Raw genomic sequence first — 18,732 nt, 5'->3', positions numbered from 1 at the left:
ATAGTTGCACATGAGCAAACAGAATGTCCCAAATAGGGCTATACTCTTGTTGCAGTTTAGCAGCAGGGGCCTCTAGCCCTGGGAATGCGTCACCCCCAGTCTGATTGGGTATCTTATTTAATGATGACCTGCACAGTAATGTGATGTACCTACTACAGTAGTACCTCGGGTTACATACGCTTCAGGTTACAGACACTTCAGGTTACAGACTCCGCTAACCCAGAAATAGTACCTCGGGTTAAGAACTTTGCTTCAGGATGAGAACATAAATCGTGCTCTGGTGGCACAGCGGCAGCAGGAGGCCCCATTAGCTAAAGTGGTGCTTCAGGTTAAGAACAGTTTCAGGTTAAGAACGTACCTCCAGAACGAATTAAGTACTTAACCCGAAGTACCACTGTACAGCTATTTCTTGCATCGGGCCTACTTGATCATTCCCCTGCACAAACCAGGCGATGATTGCTTGGTTGTGTGTACATATGTACATGAGGGTGGGGGTATGGAGAGAGAGAGAGAGAGAGAGAATATCACAAGCACATCTCGACTGAGAGCACTGTTTTCCTATTTCATGCTTCTGTTACGAGGCTCTAGCTCACAAAAGCTTGTAGCAAAATACTAATTATTTGTGGTCTTTAAGAAGCCACGTGACTCTTCGTTGTGTTGAATTGCTCTGTTAGCCAGCCTGCCAGATGGACTCTGGAGTGACAAGGCTAAGTCTTCTACTGCCGCTGAATGTACCTTGCTTGTCTTGTTTCCTTTATGGAATGATGAGGGGAGCCCTCGTCTGTGTGCCTCTTTGAAAGAGAAGGAAATAATTGTGCTGTGAATAGCAAGGCCTAATTTATCAGATCAAAATGGCAGACGGATCTATACTGGGTACGAGACAGACACCCATATGCTTTCTGTTTGGTGATACTATTATTTGAGAATGAGCCACTTCTGTCAGTGCCAAAGGCTGACTGCTGAAGTGCCTCAACCTGCCCAGAGTACAGTCTGAGGCTCCGTCAGCAGCTTTTCATGCACCCAGATTCAATCAGCTGCTTGATAAGATAGCAATGACAGATAAAATTCAGGCTTTTCCTTGACACCTTGTACTGACTTCACCTCTTGCTGTTACTTGTGAATCACAACAACCGATAAAGGCATGCCACATAACTAGCCTGTCATTTATCAGCAGTCTACAACCCATGCTGCAGCATTAAAAGTTTAAAATATCAGGGCTACATGTCCATTTTATAGTTGTTGTTTTTTGTTTTTTTACTGCAGCTAGGTTTTTTTTGGTCATGGTGCATAATTTATTTATTTAAATTAAAATATTAATATGTGAGCATCTCGACGTAGGATGATATATAAAACAATAGCATCAAAATATACAATATAGTGAAAACCAGAATACAATCAAGTCATCAAAATTTACTTAAGAACTGCAAATTATGTACGTTTTGCCTGAAGCGGGGGGGGGGGGGGGGAACGGGACGACGTGTTCCAGAATGTGAGTGCTACCAGAGAAAAGGCCCTTTTCCTGGTTATTACCACCCCCCAAACTGTTCCCACAGGATAACGACCCCATCCACAATAGGCAAAGTTCTTAATTCCCAGACACAGGAACCACCCACCCACAAGATTCACCTTCTGTTTCCTGGCTCCGATCCAGCCCACCAGTAGATTACTGGTCCAGAACGTGCATTAACACACCTAACTCAGATGATACAGAGAACAAGGGGAATACTGGTGATACTGTCCTCCCAAGTTTCCTTTTTTTAAAAAAAATAAATATTTATTAAAGGTTTTTTTTTAAATTACAGTACAAATAACGAAACAAAGTAGCACATATCATAAACATATTTTCTTAACTTCTTTGGACTTCCTCACATCCCCCGCTCCTGCGTTCCTAGTTTCTAAAAATTTAATCAGCAATTTATCTCCTTAATTCCATTCTTGTTATCTAATTTTCCAATGTTGTATCTCTAATTTTAGATATCGTTTGTTCAAACCTTAAAAATTTAAATTTAGCCTAATACTTATCCAAAATTTGTCTTTTCTTAAATTTAACTTATCTTCATACTTCACTTCATCTAGCTTAATGGTGCCAAGTTATTTATAATCTAGCATCCTTCTTAACATTCATACAATTTACAATATTTTTGTAGATAAATCTTGAATTTCTTCCAGTCTTCTTCTACCGTCTCCTCTCCCAGGTCTCGGATTCTGCCAGTCATCTCGGCCAGTTCCATGTAGTCTATCAGTTGCATCTGCCATTCTTCCAGTGTGGGTAAATCTTGGGATTTCCAGTGCTTAGCAACGAGTATCCTTGCTGCTGTTGTTGCATACATAAAAAATGTTCGGTCCTTCTTTAACACCCTCTGGCCGACAATACCCAGAAGGAAGGCCTCTGGTTTCTTAGGGAAGGTATACTTAAATACCCTTTTCAGCTCATTATATATCATTTCCCAGAAAGCCTTCACTCTAGGGCAGGTCCACCAGAGGTGAAAGAACGTTCCTTCACTTTCTTTACATTTCCAACATTTGTTATCAGACAAATGGTATATTTTTGCAAGTTTGACTGGGGTCATGTACCATCTATATATCATTTTCATAACATTTTCTTTCAAAGCATTACATGCAGTGAAATTCAACCCAGTGGTCCACAACCTCTCCCAGTCCTCAAACATGATATTATATCCAATGTCCTGTGCCCACTTTATCATAGCCGATTTGACCGTTTCATCTTGTGTATTCCATTTTAACAGCAAGTTATACATTCTTGAAAGTACCTTAGTCTTAGGCTCTAACAATTCCGTTTCTAACTTCGATTTTTCCACCTGGAATCCTAACTTTTTATCAAGTTTAAAAACTTCTTTAATCTGAGCGTAATGTAACCAATCTCGCACTTTGTCTTTCATTTTCTCCTGACTCTGCAATTTCCAGTTATCTCCATCTTTTTCTAATATTTCCCAATACTTCGGCCATTTGGCCTCCATATTGAGTCTTTTCTGGGCCTGTCCTCCCAAGTTTCCTCATGACTGCCTCATATAGTAGATGTTAAATAGCACTGAGAACAAGGTGGCACCTAGTGGCACCCGAAAACACAGTCACCCAGTGTTACAAATTCTCTAAAGCTGATGGTGAGAACCAAAGGGGGTTCATCTTTTCCATCCAGCTTCCTGCTGAGTTCTCAGCAGCAGTATTGAACTGAGAACAGAGGAGCAATCCTGCACCTTCTCTCTTCTTTTCCAGGCTTCTTTTTAAAAAGGAAACATCTCTTTGTTTTCCTGCATTGCTCCTGGCCTTTCATAATTTTCTTACTGGTTAGGGGGGGCAAGTCGGGACAGGGAAGGTAAGACGTGTGAGGCCCTTTAGTATTTTCCTTGTAATTCAACAGTGTGTTATAATTTTCATGCTAAAGTACTTTACAGGGTTGTTCATCCACTAGAGGAAAAGTGCGGTACAAGAGGGATTCTTGTTTGTTTGTTGTAAATTCTCCTGTTTCTAGGAGCGCCTTTCATTTTAATACTGTGCTTCAGACAATTTTAATGAACAGTATGAACTATTGCTTACAGGAAACGTGAGGAGGAAAACAGAAGGAAAGCCACAGAGCTGCAGAAAGAAATGCGGAACTCCAGGTCCAGCAAGGGCCAAGTTCAGCAGCAGTCCACTTCTGAGACAGAGAAGAGTCCCTTGAGACTTCAGGCGGCGCAAGGCTGCACCCAGCAAGGGGACGATGCTCTTGGTAAAAGGCCTCCCTCTGGCAGCCTGTGTCAAACCCAAACAGGGAAAGTCAAGAGAAACTCAGCCACAGTCTTGCCAAACAAAGTGACTAGCAAGAACAAACATCACTCCGAAGAGCTGTTTGGCGAAGATCAAAAAAAGGAAATGGGTTTGTAATCTCAGTGTTGTTGTTGTTGTCATCATTATCATTAAATTTATATATTTGATTTGTTTCATTATATTTCTATGCTGCTTTTCATTCAAATCAATCCCAAAGCAATAAATAACAACAGCATGATAGAACATAATAGAACATCACAAGTAGTGCATAAATCATATAGAATAATTAACAAATCATCATATACTGCCCTTCTTCTGAAGATTATAGGGTGGTTTACAGCATAAAAACACAAAATCCATAATATAACATCACCAACAAACAGCACACACCCCAGACACATTAAGAAGGCCATAGATAATCAGCCAAAGGGGGAAGAGGAATGTTTTTGTCTGGTGCCTAAATACATGCACGGAAGGTGCCAGCTGAGCCTCCCTGGGGAGAGCTGTCCACAAAAGGCCCGTTCCCATGTTGCCATCCTCTGGGCCTCCCATTGATAAGGGCTGGTTGCCATTGAGTAAGGGATGGGCAGTCTAAGAGCAGCTCAGTCACTGTCTGGCCAATGAGTTTTTGAGGCTCAGGAATAGGGTAGACTCATGGGTGTAGCCCGGATTTGTTAGGGGACACAGGCTTTATGTTGTTGGGGGGGGGGAGGGAGAGAGAACATCAGTTAAGTATTTTTATTGATTTACTTGATTTAGGGGGGACTGCTGACCCCAGCCCCCCTTGGTTATGCCCATGGGCAGAGTCCACTGCTTTATAGGACCAGCTGAAAAATGATTGGGCTGTTGTGTCACCTGACCAGTGCAATGCCATCCCCTGGTCTTTTGCAGCACTTGTGTTGCAGCACAGCAGAGAGCAGGCCAACAGCTCCCCACTCCAACAAGGTGCCTGGTAAGAGCTCAGGGTGTCGTGGGTAGCTAGTCTCCAGTTTCAAGACTTCCATTTCATTGCTTTGCTACCTTAATATCAAAAGAGGGTGAAATTCACTCCTGGCATCTCCAGAAGAATGGATTTCCTTTTCATAATCTTGTGAGCTTCCCTTGCAAAGGATGTTCCTTTATTGGGGGTGATTTTTTGACCAGGAAACTTTGTATGTATATGCTCAATAAGTGCCATAACAATTATATAATTGTTTAATTAATTATATAATTAATGAAACTATAATTACATTTCATAAGCTCTTATTGAATAGGATAAGGAGAATATGTGGTTGCATTAATAAGCTCTGTATTGAATAGTTTTGATAATGTACTTTGTTCCATGAACTATTAGATCTGCAGGTAACATTATCAATGAGCATGAATTAAATTCTTAGCAGAAAGCTGTACATAAGACAGTTTTGACCTTTTGAATGCTTTTTTCTCTAACTTCCATTGTCTTTTTATTTTAGTTAGTTACGAAACATTTAAACAATGTTTTAATTTTAAAACTGGGTCCCTTACCTTGACTTTCAAAAATGATTCCCCTTGAATACAATTAAGCTTTTACATTTATCCTAACTGTATTGTGTCTCAGTATTTGTCAGTCTGACTAACTGCTTTTAGGAAGTTAGAATTATTTAAATTATTATTTATCTTTGTCTCCCAAGAGGTATCCAGGGAAAACAGCAAATGCAAGACTGTCTGTGCCCCTTCCCGTTCCAGTAGAGAAAATGATGGGGAGCAAGTTGTATCTGCTAGCTCAAGCAAGAATGGTAAAAAGCACAAGGAGCCTACTGTGAGAGCAAATGCCACCTTCATGCATGCCAGGAAAAGGCATGACTCTAGCGCTAAAGCTGCCTCTTCTGGGGAAAGATCAGAAAATCCAAGTCACTCATTAAACAACAGTATAGACCATTGTGAAGAAACAGGAGTTTGGGTTCAGAATAGTAAATGCACTGATGGAAGCACAAGGAATTCAAGACACTCTGAGATGGCCCTTAAAGGCACCCCACAGCAGCAGAAGGCAAAAAGCAAAGATGATGAGAAATGGTCCCGAGCTGGGTTCAGCAGACCTGGGAGTGCCAAAGTGAGAGGTGTGAATATCAGAAAGGACCTTTCAAGTGCTGCTGTTACACAAACCGGTAAGGTGGCAAATAACAAAGTCTGTCCTTTGCTGGTCAATGATGCAAGGACTGCAAAGCTGACACCCAGCAGACGGGCACTGGACAATGGCCACGGAGACAGTGCAAAACCCAGCAGGCAAGCTCTGACGGCACCCAGGAATTCAGAACATCAGTTGCACTTTCTTCACTGCAAGAGCCCAGCTACCGAACCTGTCCCTTCAGAGGTCTTGAAGCAAGTGATTGAGAAGGAAAGGGCAAGAAAGGAGCTCTTCCAAAAGAAGAACTGTGCTGCTGAAATAATTCAACGGGCTTGGAGAAGGTACTCATTTGTTTTGCTTTATTACAAATATTTTTGACCCTTCATCAGTATAGATACAGAGAGGGATGCAGAACACAAAATGAAGGTAACCAACCAAAACGTAAAATAAAGAGTACACACTAAAATACACCATCAAACAAAAAAAGCAGTAAAAGCAACAGAGAATGTTGAACAATATCCAGCTTACAAAACTCAAAATGAGGGGACACTTGGCTATTCTTCTTGTTTAGCTGATTTCATTTTAATTACCACTTCTCATTTCATCAAGTCCTATACAGTTGTGGCTATACTTGAAGTTCTGGCATTCTTTGATCAACATGAAGCCAAGCTTGCAGTTGATATATCAAGGGCAGTGGACGGAGGCCTATTCAGTAGAAAAACAAGCCGAATGCATTAGTGCATCTCTTTCCATCATCTAGCTACTTCATGTATTAAAAGGACTTGTCAGTGAAGGATGCATGACTCAAATATCCTCTTTCCATGTTTTCAGATATCATGTGAAAGGGGAACTTGCATCTAATACGTTTTTGAGACAGGACTTGCCCTTGCAAGAAGCCATGCTGGCTTTTGCTTCAGCAAGACTTGGTCTTCTATATGCTTGGTTATTTTATGTTTAACAATACTTTCCACCAGTTTTGCCAGAACAGATGTTAAGCTATATGGCCTATAATTTCCAGGATCCACCTTTTTGTTATATTGGCTACTTTCCAGCCCTCAGGTATGGAGGTTGGATCTGGGGGATTAGTTACATATTTTTGTTAGAACATCAGCAATTTCATATTTGAGTTCTTAAAGAACTTTCAGGGGGATGCTGTCCAGATCCATTGATTTGTCTGTTATGCCTAAAACTTTCCTCATCACAATCGTCTGCCTAAGTTCCTAAGTCTTGCCTCCTGCAAGTTAGTTCAGGCACTGGGAACTGTCCAATATCTTCTGTTGTCTCTCTGTTGCTGGTTGGCTGCAGCCATTTTAGAAGAAGCCATGGCAGGAGTAGGGAGATAAACGTTCCCATGGGGAATAAATGGAAATTGCTAGCTTGTTACGCAAACGCTTGCCTAATGAATGATTTCCTGGGAGTGCACTGTCCATTAGGAAAGCATCTGAAGCTAAATCTGTTATCGTACAATTTGATGGTGCAACTGCAGTTGGAATACTGTGTAAAGTTCTGGTCATCTCGCCTAAAAAATAGTAATTGTAGAGTTGGAAAAGGTTCAGTAGAGGGAAACCAAAATGATCCAAGGGGATGGAGCGACTCCCCTATGAACAAAAGTTGCAGCATTTGGGATTTATTCGTTTAGAGAAAAGGTAAGAGGCGATATGCTAAAAGCAGGCCTTTGCAGGGTAGCCAAGTGCAGTCATACCTTGTGTTGTGTTGTGTTAGGTTCATGTTGCTTCTTTTTGGCTTGCAAACCACGTTTGTATACTGCGTGTGTGCGCAGAACCATTCTGCGCGCTTCGCACATGAGCAGAAGAGGCACTCTAGTTATGGACTTTCCAGGGTGCAAATGGCACCCCGGAACAGATTGAGCCCGTAACTAGAGGTACCACTGTACACTTGCCTTGGGCCTTGGAGGACTAAGCTGGCCGGTGAGGGGGGGGCGTGCCAGGGGCCAGCTGCTTTTTTTGTTCGATTTTATAACTTTATTCTAATAAGACTTGTATGGGACTGGATAGAAGTATATAAAGTTATGCCTGGCATGGAGAAAGTAGATAGAGAAAAGTCCCCACCCCACCTCTTGCAACACTAGAACTCGTGAACTTCCAATTAAACTGAATGCTGGAAGATTCAGAACAAAGCCAAGGAACTGCTTCTTCACGTAGTGCATAGCGATGGCCACCAACCTAGATGACTTGGTAAGAGAATTTGACAAGTTCATGGAGGAGAGGGCTGCCATTGGCAGCCAGCCATGATGGCTCTGCTCTGCCTCCACAGTTTGAGGCAGCAACACTTCCAAATACCAGCTGCTGGAAGCCACAGGAGACGAGAGGGCATGGGGGTTGAATTCTCCCTGTGGGCATCTGTTAGGCCACTTGTCCTTAAGGTGACATTGTGGCATGCTGGCTAACCTAGGAGCGAAGTTCATTCCTTGCAATCCAAACATGGGCCTATCAGTAGATGAAACACACAGTTAATGTCTAAGTTCGTGTTTTTTTCCTTCAAACTTCCTAGTCCCTGTTCTTTGCTGCCCTTGGTAATAATTTAATTGTAGCAAAGCAGATATAAAATGCATGCAAAGCGAACACCAGGTCACAGAAAACAGGTATCAACATTATTTTACCACATCCCATCATAAATACAAAATTAATGGGTGATATAGATCCAGATCTTCGCAAATCTATGTGTTGTCCAGTCCTTATTATTCGTCTTTAAACTGAACTTCATGAGCAATGTTTCCATGCAGGAGATTTAGCTCTTTTCATTCCAATCCACAAGGCAAGCAGGGGTTGCCAGTCAGCTACAGTAGACATGTTGTGGTATAAAAACTGAGTAAGGTGGCATGTATTTCTATTACTAAACATAATTAGCAGAGATTTATGAGCATCAACAAAACCGAAATAGTACTATTTTAAGAAAAACAATGCAAATCATGTTTTGGCACTTTTAAAGACTAACAGGCTTCCTATGGCACAAATGTGGTCCAAAACCTGAATCACCCAATAGATTGTAGATCAAAGGTCTGGGAGAAGAGTGCAGCATGGACACCCCCCAAAAAGACCCTCAGGAGGTGGGACCTGCTAGGCTGTTAGTCTGATTGAGTTTTCCCCCTTTCTGGATTGGCGGTTCTTCGTAATTAAGACAAAACATAAATACGTGCCTGGCAAGCTTAAAGTTTGATGTTAGGTATATCAAATTAATGGATCTTATTATTTAACTCAGACCTTCTTTTGCTGAAGAAACCTCTTTATCCCACAAAAGTGATCCAATTAAGGGGGAATTTTGTTTTCCCAGTTAATAATGAAGTGAAGAGGTTTATGGGAAACTTTAGGGTTGATAAGAGGACACGTAAAAATGAGCATTCCTCTCTTTCTTTTCTTCTTCCAGCTACCAGTTAAGGCGACAGTTTCTTCAGCTTTTTAGTGTCAAGCGGCTGTGGAAGGACAATGAAGACAAGTGGCAACAAGAAACAGCTGCCTTTTGCATTGAGGTTGCTTGGAGCAAGCAGCTGAACCAAACCCCTTTGAAATCCATTTCCTCCAGCAAAAACCTTAAGTCCGCGAACAAAAGCAACTCAGGTTTAAACTCTACACAGAAGCCATCCACCTTGAAGCAGATATACGGTAGGAAGGCATTTTCTTGGGTACTTATTTTGAAGAGTCAAGGATTGCATTTGTTTGTGTCATATTCCCCAATTAAAAATGTTGGAACATAATGCAACTCCAGCATCATCAGAAGTGGATATATTTGTTCTGCAGATGTACACTGTCTGAATATATTTGAAACAGAGCTGGAAATCCACTGCCCACAGACTTCCCACAGCTCGCAGGAACCTCCTGCTCTTCACCCTGGCCATTTCCTGAGACGTAATTAGGCTTAAAAAAAAAATACAAAGTCTCCACTGGTGCCAGTGGAAGCTTTTTAAAAACCTAACTGGAGTTCAGGGTGTTGGGAGGGGTTTTTTGAGAAATTAATTCTTCCCTGCCTCACACACTGCGACCCCCAACAGCATAAAAACCCAAGCATCATTTAAGCTGTTCTGTCTTCCTGTTCAGGTGGCATTCTCAGAGGGCATTGCAGCGGGTCTTAAGAGTAAGGGTGGCAACAAAAAGGTTAAATGAGCATGCTAGCAGTTGTATTTACACTGTTCAGTTTTGTTATGTCCCCCTCTCTAAAGCTGAACAATAACTACAGTAGAACAAAGAGTGAAAAATGTAGAAATACAAGCACAAATGTTCACACTTGATTTGAAAACTTGTTCTTAAAGGGCGCTCTCAAGAGGGACGAGTGTATCATCCAGTGAGACCTCCTTCTTCAAAATACAAGCTTTCTGAACTACAGATACTATCAGGTACCGCTTGTTGGCCTAAAAATCAAAATTAGTTGATAGCTGATGTATCCTTAATTAAATGTGATATATTTGGTTTAGAATCAGAATGGGCCAAACAACACCAGAAACAACTTCATTCCTTCGGTTTTATTGATCAGATCCGTTCACTAGATTAGGGGGTGGACTTGCACTTTGTTTATTTATTGCTACAAAAGTTTGTAGATTTTGGATTAAACCAACAATCGGGAAACCTTCCTCAACAAAAGTCAGTCAATTGATTATTTGGAATTGGGATGAACATTTCTTAACAATATGCTGTAGATGGCTGCAAATTACAGTGGTATTGTTCCTTATTATTAAATCGTAGTGTAGGGTATTAATTCATTTTGATGACGCTGAAATGTTGATCTCCCTTCTAGTTTTCACCCTCCCAGTTAACTTGCTGTGACTGGAGGCCTTTGTAATCTCAGAAAGGTTCTTTGTTGTGCCCTCCTGAATATAGCTTGGGGAGTTATCAAGTCTTTTCACCTGCCAACTTTCACACAGCCATCTATGCAAGACCTTAAAACTTCCTCAAATGTTAATTCATCTTGTGCCCCCCCCCCCGTCTCCCCCGTGAGTTTTCCATACAGTCCAATTGTAGGCATTGCAATTTCACGATGAATTTGCTTTTTCATAACTTGGTGATGAGTAAGACAGTGATAGGGATTTTGCCCAATCTGTTAAGAACAGTACTTTCATTCACCAGATGGTGACTCAGGAAAACTTTTGCCCTGTCTAAATATGACAGTACATTTTCCTTTAAGCATGAGGTTTTTCAAAGAAGTTCAGAACTGTCGGCAACCAGAGCTATAGGGTATATCTGACACGTTTCTAGAGCGAATTTGATTCTACTTGATATGTGTCACAGAAGTGATATAAAAGGTAAACCAGCATTCCCTTTAAAAGTAAGGCATCTTGTTGAGAAGTGGAAGAATTCAGTTGGTGTGTAACTGCCAAAGGCAGGGGATAGATACCAATAAAAATCCAACTAAATTTTCTTTTAAACTTCTGCTAAGCTTGATTTAAGGGACACGGGTGGCGCTGTGGGTAAAACCTCAGCGCCTAGGGCTTGCCGATCGCATGGTCGGCGGTTCGAATCCCCGCGGCGGAGTGAGCTCCCGTCCTCGGTCCCAGCTCCTGCCCACCTAGCAGTTCGAAAGCACCTCTAAGTGCAAGTAGATAAATAGGTACTGCTTTATAGCGGGAAGGTAAACGGCGTTTCCGTGTGCTGCGCTGGTGCTGGCTCGCCAGAGCAGCTTTGTCACGCTGGCCACGTGACCCGGAAGTGTCTCCGGACAGCGCTGGCCCCCGGCCTCTTAAGTGAGATGGGCGCACCAACCCCAGAGTCAGACACGACTGGCCCGTACGGGCAGGGGTACCTTTACCTTTACCTTTGAGCTTGATTTGGAAAATGCTTTCAAAGCCCAGACCTCGCACACTTAGTGCGAGAATCCTTAGAAGGTAACTCAAGGTTCTTAAGAATGTAATAAAAATTACACATTTTTTGACCTTTAATAGGATATATTGCAACTTGGCTATACTCAGCTTTAAACATCGAAAAAATATGGTTGTGTTTGTTGCATTTCCGATACCTGTATACAGCACTTCTTACTGGGCAAAATAGTAATGACTCAAGTGATAAAAAATTTCAAGGTGCAGTATAACTAATAGTGGTAAATACTAGAAAAACAGTACTAAAAAGGGGTGGAACTCACCATGAATGCCTCCCTTGTTCTCTTATAATGGCAATGGCACCATCTTAGAGGTGCTGGAACTGAGTTTCAGCTGGAAAAAAGCCCTAGTGGTAAATAAATGTTTTAAATAAAATTTTGCAGATGAGTATTATAATGGTAGTGTTCGAACTCGATAGGCTAACCTAAAGAGCAAGCAGAAATAAAGGTAGGTTCTTCAAGAATGGTTTAATGGTTTTTTGGTTGGATGAGGCAGTTTTAAGTAGCTCTGTCTGGTGCTCAATACAAGTTTATTAATGAGAGAAATGTCAAGTATTTTCACTCCTCGTTGGCCCAAACATACTAATTTGTAGTTGCTTTGCAGAAAATGGATTGCAGTACCTTTGCCTGCTGGAAAACAAAAGGAAATTTAGACCATTTTCATCCAGTATGAAACCTACAACAACAGTAAAAATGAAGCACACCAGATCAAGGCATGAAAGCAAGACTGATCTATAGCATAAGAGGAGAACCTATCAATTATATATGGACATATTAAAAATTACCTTTAATAGTATTTTCATCATTGTATTCACCTAAGTGATCATAAACAGTTCCAGATTCTGAAAACTTCCATTCTCGAAAAGCAGTAAAATCCATTAAACTTTACATTATTGAAAACTTTCTGCTTACTGAGTGAACTAGCAACAACTAGAATGCTCCCACTGTCATCATATAAATAAAATGAAAAAACACACAACCAATTTTCTCAAGGTTTGAGTAGAATTCCTTTTTTTAATCAGTAATATACAAGGCTCAAAAGGTTCACATCAGCCTGGCAGCTGAAATCCTCAATGATTTGCTCCTTCCTTCCTTCCAAAAGAAGCAGATCTGAATCAACAGTACTCAAGACACCTTGCTCAAAAGTAGTCACAAGTCAGCAGTTCCACGCTGACAGATGAAGTCATTATCTTTTGTCAAACCACTGCATTCGCCAAAATATCCAACAGGTTTTGCAGCTCTCTGCTAGTTTGGACAACTCTGGCTTGAACTTTGTGAACGATGAAAATGAGCAAGGATGGCAAAATCTCAGGTTAATAATAAAAAGATAGTTAAGACAATCCTCAGTTTTATAAGAAAAATAATATGCAAAAGGATTTTTTTTTTACTACATACATCAAGAATAATGTGTTACAAAACTTGCCTGGGGCGGGAGATGGGAGGCCACCCAATGAAACTGGCATTTCTCCACAATCTCTTCATTCACTCTAGCCAATGTAGAGTTCACTCTCCTCCAAAAGCAGCTTTTAAAATGCCCTATATCCCTTAAGGGGTAGAGAGCAAGAACCTTCCTGCACAGTTCTCTTCTGGCCTCTGCATTAGCAGCATCCCCGTGAAAGTTCCTCCCTTGCATGCTTATGGGACAGCTGCTATTTGCACTGGAAAGAAATCCCCCTTTGCACCAGCTTCAGACAAGGGATCTTCCTCAGGATCACAGCAGGAGGGAAGTGGAAGCTTCCCCTCCAGGCCTGCTGCAATTTCAGAAGTTGTCAGTCTTACCAGCAGACACGTTCCGCCTTTGAAACGCAAAGACACATTTTACATCATGTATACTTCGGCCTTTAGTGACGGCAGCAAGCTGCTCAGAACCAGCTGCTTTTGAATTTTTGGTACAAATACAGGAAAAGTAGCTTTTTACATGAAAAAGTCTTTTTAATGAAATGTAACTTCAATTTCCACAGAAAATTGACATTTTGCACTGAGACCCGCAATCAAATGCAGTCGTTCTCTTTAATATACTGTGTCAGCTGCACCAGATCCTGGAGGATGTGTGGCTAAGTATATATTGTAATAGTAATGGAGGTCTGTCAGCCACTGGTCTTGAGCTTCGCCACTCTTCAATACCTAGAATCAGAAAATAGAGATACTGCTTGGAATTTTTCAACATACCCTTGCTTCTGACTTTTAAAAATAAATAAATATAGTTTTATTGATTTCCTATATATAACCATCACAAAGAGAGAGAAGGATACAAACACAAAACCCCCCTTTCCTTCCTCTTGGACAGATCAATCTAGTTAAGTTTGCCAGAGTCCCAATCTGTGATTTCGGTAGTTGCCATTCTTCGGGACTATCAGTAAAGTATTTTATAAAAGGATGCCATATTTCAACAAAATCGTCTACATCTTTTGTATTATTCAATGCATGTAATCTTTGTTAATTTTTCTGATACAGCAACAGCCCATACATTCTGTTTCCAATGGGAGGTAAGGTAAAAGGGTAAAGAACCCCTGGATGGTTAAGTCCAGTCAAAGGTGACTATGGGGTATGGCGCTCATCTCGCTTCAGGTCAAGGGAGCTGGTGTTTGTCCGCAGAAAGCTTTCCAGGTCACGTGGCTGGCATGATTAAACCACTTCTGGCGCAGCGGGACACTATGATGAGTGCCAGAGCACATAGAAACACTATTTACCTTCCTGCCGCCGCAGTACCTATCTATCTACTTGCACTTTGATGTGCTTTCGAACTGCTAGGATGGCAGGAGCTGGGACAGAGCAATGGGAGCTCACTCCGTAGTGGGGATTCGAACTGCCGATCTTCTGATCGGAAAGCCCAAGAGGCTCAGTGGTTTAGACCACAGTGCCACCTGTGTTCCTCCAATGAGAGATACACAGATGTTCCAATCCTTTCCAATTCTGTGCCTCTAGTAGGCGTGCCACTAATAAAAGTAATTAGTTCTTTATAACAAAGGTAAGATTGCCCTTCTCTAAAAATAGTTAACAATCCCAAACTTGGGGTACATTCCACATGGTGACCCATAATAAAGCTTATTCCTATAAACACCCTCTACCAGAAGGCTTTATGTGAACTGTGGTACCTATACTATTGCAGCCTCTTCAGCTCAATGGTGGGATAGTTTTGCGACTGACTTTCAAGTGTCTTCTGAATACATTTTTTAAGCCAAAAAGCCTGTGCAGCCGCTTAACATTTCTTGATCAGCCAGTCATTCTAATGATAATTTTGAATAGTTTTTATGGTGTTTTATTGTACTTGTATACATTATTGTAAACTACCCTGAAATTCTATATTAGTTCTGTACAAGTTGGCAGTATATATTTTTATAAGTATCACAATTTCATTGGTTTAGATGCTTTTCATGAACTAGTGTTTGTTATGGAGAAAACAGTATTGCCATATTTATTTTCTCAAACACAACTTGGAACTCCCATCTCTGAAAATATAAACACTGGGTACAACTTTTCAGGCTTCTCTCATGAAGTAGGCAGTTCAGGGAAGAGAAAGGATTACAGTTACGTAAGAATGTAAGAAGAGTCCTGCTGGATCAGGCCTTTGGCCCTTCTGGTCCAGCATCCTGTTTCACAGTGGCCAACCAGATGCGTCTGGGAAACCAGCAGGCAAAATAGGAGCAGAAGAGCAACATTTGCCCCTTCCAGCAACACAGTTAATTGGAATTACATAAATTAGGCTCTTTCCTGGTATGCTGTGAAGAATTATTTAGGCTAATCAACAGCTGCATTTAGTAAATTAAAAGAAAATGCTTTTATAAAGCAACAATGTTTCCAAATTGTATCATTGTACTTGGACACTTCCCTAATTATCCCTTCATAATGCAAACCGTGTCAAAGGTACCAGGCTCTGCTTATTAAAGGAGAAATAACATTCCACCACTTTTGGTTGCTATTGACCCAAAGCTAATGATTTCATGGAGACAGGTTCACACACATATAGAAGTAACGACCAGCATCTGTTCATTCTAATAGTTCACTCCTTTTATTTTCAAACTGGATATATTGTATTTGAAACATGGAAAGGGCTAGCACTGGGATAGAATCCCCTTATAAAGGGGATTCTTGAGATATTGGGGGGGGGGCTGCTTTTTAAAGCAAGTCCCCTTCAAAGCAGCAAGGACTAAGAGCTGCATATGCACCTGTCAGGGAACTGCCATCAGAGCCAGAGGCAGAGGGAAGGCTCCAGAGCGATGCCGGAGAGGGTCCCAGCAGGGAGAGAGACAGCCCAGCTGCTGGGGAAGGAAATCAGCGTAACACCAGGAGAGAAGGGGGGCAGATGGGGGAATCGGAGAGAAGGCTCCAGGACTCTTCGCCGGAGACTAGTGGGGAGAGCACGGGTACTCCGCTGCCCACACCCTCCCTGCGCAGAAGACTTCCGCGCAGGGAGAGTAGGAGGAGACTTGGCGTCAAAGAACTTTTTTGCTGGAAGAAGTTTAAGAAACACCCACTGACGGATTCTGCCAGCGACTGAGACAGCCACGAAGTGAAGGGCTGTCCAGACAGAAAGGGTTCAACCAGGCAACCAAGCCAAGAGTGGCGGGAACTTACGCATGAGCAACCCCCTAGAACCATTACAGCACCCAGCAAGCAGACTTTGGCAGCACAGCCCTCCCCCTCTGCAACTGGGAGCTGGAAGGACAGCTGCTTGCTCAGCCTAGAGGCCCAGTGGAGCAGGGAGATGCGCCTGGAGAATGTACACGCCCCTCAGGTGTGCCTTTCTCAATCTCATCCCTGTTTCTCAACAGGGGGGCCGCCCCTTTACAGTCTGAAGCAGCCTTCCCCCAACATGTTATCCAGGCATTTTGGAAACAATCCCCAGCAACCCGAAGACAGCAACGATGGCCAGGAGAGGAAAGGAAAATTAGTCTTGGCTCTCAGAGGGCCCCTTGCTCTTCGCTTGCAAACAGAAGCAGGTGTGTGCGTCAGGCCAAGGTAAGTTAAACAGCCACCAGGGACGCTGAAAACTAGCCTGAGCGAGTAGTGATTGAGAATGAGTGCCTACCGTGATATCTTTGACAATCTGTTTCACCAGAAGTTCATTGGTCACCATATGACTTCGAAGCTGTCCGTGTTGCATTAGCAAGCGGAGGAGCTGGGCAAGGACAGGCAGTTCCTCGGGACAGACTCTGCTCACTTGAAGACTCTGCAACATCAGCCTCAATACGCGAGGCAAGGCGGTGAGCACGGAAATGCAGCAACTCCACAATGCTTCCCTGCAGAGGAAGAAAGCACAGCCAGAGAGTCTATAAGGGAAACCAAGGGCACAAGAGTTATTTAAGCTCAAATTAACTTTCTCAGTCCACCTCTCTGAAGAACAAAAATGAGTACTGTAGACTATAGTTTCTAGTAAGAAAATGGCACACAAGATAAAATGACAAAAACTGGTACACTAAAGTTACTTGCAAACCATTTCCACCAATTTGTCACCAGTTATAGTTAAAAAAATATTTTTAAAATACTTATTAATATTTAACTACATAGAGTCAATTATACAGTCAACCGTGAATACATTGTGCAAGAAAGAACGGATTATCAAATGAAAACTGCCTGATATCTAACACGCACACAGGAGCCGTGACCCAGTTCAAGATACCGGTGCTGCAAGTTACAGTCAGATATCTACCATTTGGACAAAGGGTAGTCAATCAAAGAAATCCCAATTGCAGAGGTAACATTCCTGTCTGATTTATCTCTCGCTTACTTTAAAATCAGTTTTGTTTTGTTTTTAAAAAGCACATTGTTTCAGAATAACATTCTAGAGGGTTAGAAGAGAAAGCAACTAGTGCCTTAGGGTGCTGATATTCGAAATCCAGCCCCCTTTTGGCTCCATGGGCCAGATCCTCACCAAGATCTATTCTCATGTGGCTTCCCACCTGTTGTCACAACAATGTCGGGGGACTGACCGCTTTGAAGTGCCAAAGTTAGTACTTCACAGCGCTGTACACAGCCAATCCAGCAGGCTTTGGCTCTCCCGCGTATAAGCTCAAGGGGGGCAGAACCAAAGCTTAGTTTCTGCAGGCATTGGGTGGGGGAAAGGAGTTTTCTGCAGGGGAACCCCTTTACACACCACAACTTGGAGTGCACTTTAAGGCTCCCATGTGTGCACCAGCACCCACATCCCTACCTGCCCCACAGCTGACATCATATATAGCATCAGATGTGGGGCAGGTGGCAGTGTTTGGGGGACAGGGCCTTGCAGGCAAAATTTAGACTCCCAGTGGGCAAGCTATAGCACACGAACCCACCGTAAGGAGCCTGGGAAACCAAATAAGGCAACAGTCTAAATCCCAAAGATTTGTGTGATTGCTGGTGGTATATAGCTGACTTATTCCTCAATGTGGTGCAATGAAATGGAAGTCCATCAACCTTATAAAAAAACTTGCACAGGTAGAGTGATATTTTATTCCTCAAGTAAAACAAGCAAATTTCATATGCTAAAGTGCTTTTTACAAATGCCAATATTTGAGAAGTACTCAAATTAAAAGCTTACCTCTTCTGCAGGTGTTCTGTATCTTCTCTCTCTATCGTTAAGAGGAGATAAAGGAGACTGTAACACAAAGATGCTAGGAACTTTGCAAGGTTTTCATTAAGCAAGCACGCTTGATCCAAGAGCTTACTAATGGCACACAAAACAGATCCAGCAGCACTGTCAGGTATTACAGTCAACCCTGCCTAGGAGACAAAACAAATAAATTACCTTTCACACAGACACTCATTTCTGCGCTAGCTGTGCTTGCGCCTGTGTCTAAGAACAATTCTAAAAATAACTTCATTTCCCCCTCAATCTGTTACATTTTACAACCTGCCCTTCCTTTCCTTTGAGGATTGAGCACATTAATCCCATGAATTGGCATCTTATTTATTTAGCAACAGCCAAGTAAAACACCTTCCATACTACCCTTGTACAAGTGGGCTTAAGCTCACGTCACAGATTTAAAATACAGCGGAAGTATATTACTATGTGGGTAGGATGAGCAAAAGGCCAGTTTCTGCACACCCCCTGCATACTCTAGTCCAGGCACCCCCAAACTCAGCCC

General features: G+C 42.1%; 2 protein-coding genes across 7 annotated transcripts in view; one reads left to right on the top strand and one right to left on the bottom strand.

The window, feature by feature from the left end:
- The window catches only part of INVS (inversin), a gene marked incomplete at its 5' end in the record, with an annotated part of 66,274 nt that extends 53,706 nt beyond the window's left edge, over window positions 1–12,568 (top strand). For both annotated transcript variants that reach the window (XM_081836253.1, XM_081836252.1), the window contains 5 exons: window positions 3,558–3,874; window positions 5,415–6,189; window positions 9,233–9,468; window positions 10,113–10,196; window positions 12,273–12,568. In XM_081836253.1, the coding sequence (XP_081692379.1) occupies window positions 3,558–3,874; window positions 5,415–6,189; window positions 9,233–9,468; window positions 10,113–10,196; window positions 12,273–12,406 (1,546 nt within the window). In that variant the 3' untranslated portion in view covers window positions 12,407–12,568. The remainder of the gene's footprint in view (window positions 1–3,557; window positions 3,875–5,414; window positions 6,190–9,232; window positions 9,469–10,112; window positions 10,197–12,272) is intronic.
- A 1,011-nt stretch (window positions 12,569–13,579) lies between these two features.
- TEX10 (testis expressed 10) overlaps window positions 13,580–18,732 on the bottom strand; it is a 39,539-nt gene continuing 34,386 nt past the window's right edge. For 4 of the 5 annotated variants that reach the window (XM_081836256.1, XM_081836260.1, XM_081836258.1 and 1 more), the window contains 3 exons: window positions 18,186–18,367; window positions 16,698–16,908; window positions 13,580–13,792 (listed from right to left, as the gene is read on the bottom strand). In XM_081836256.1, the coding sequence (XP_081692382.1) occupies window positions 13,679–13,792; window positions 16,698–16,908; window positions 18,186–18,367 (507 nt within the window). In that variant the 3' untranslated portion in view covers window positions 13,580–13,678. Of the gene's footprint in view, window positions 13,793–16,697; window positions 16,909–18,185; window positions 18,368–18,732 lie in introns of those variants that run through there. The other variant, XM_081836259.1, reaches the window with a different exon arrangement.

The sequence above is a fragment of the Podarcis erhardii genome (assembly GCF_964252035.2).
Source record: "Podarcis erhardii genome assembly, chromosome: 13".
Taxonomy (NCBI): domain Eukaryota; kingdom Metazoa; phylum Chordata; class Lepidosauria; order Squamata; family Lacertidae; genus Podarcis; species Podarcis erhardii.
Note: the sequence above shows the minus strand (reverse complement) of the source record. Positions and strands in the feature narration are given on the sequence as shown.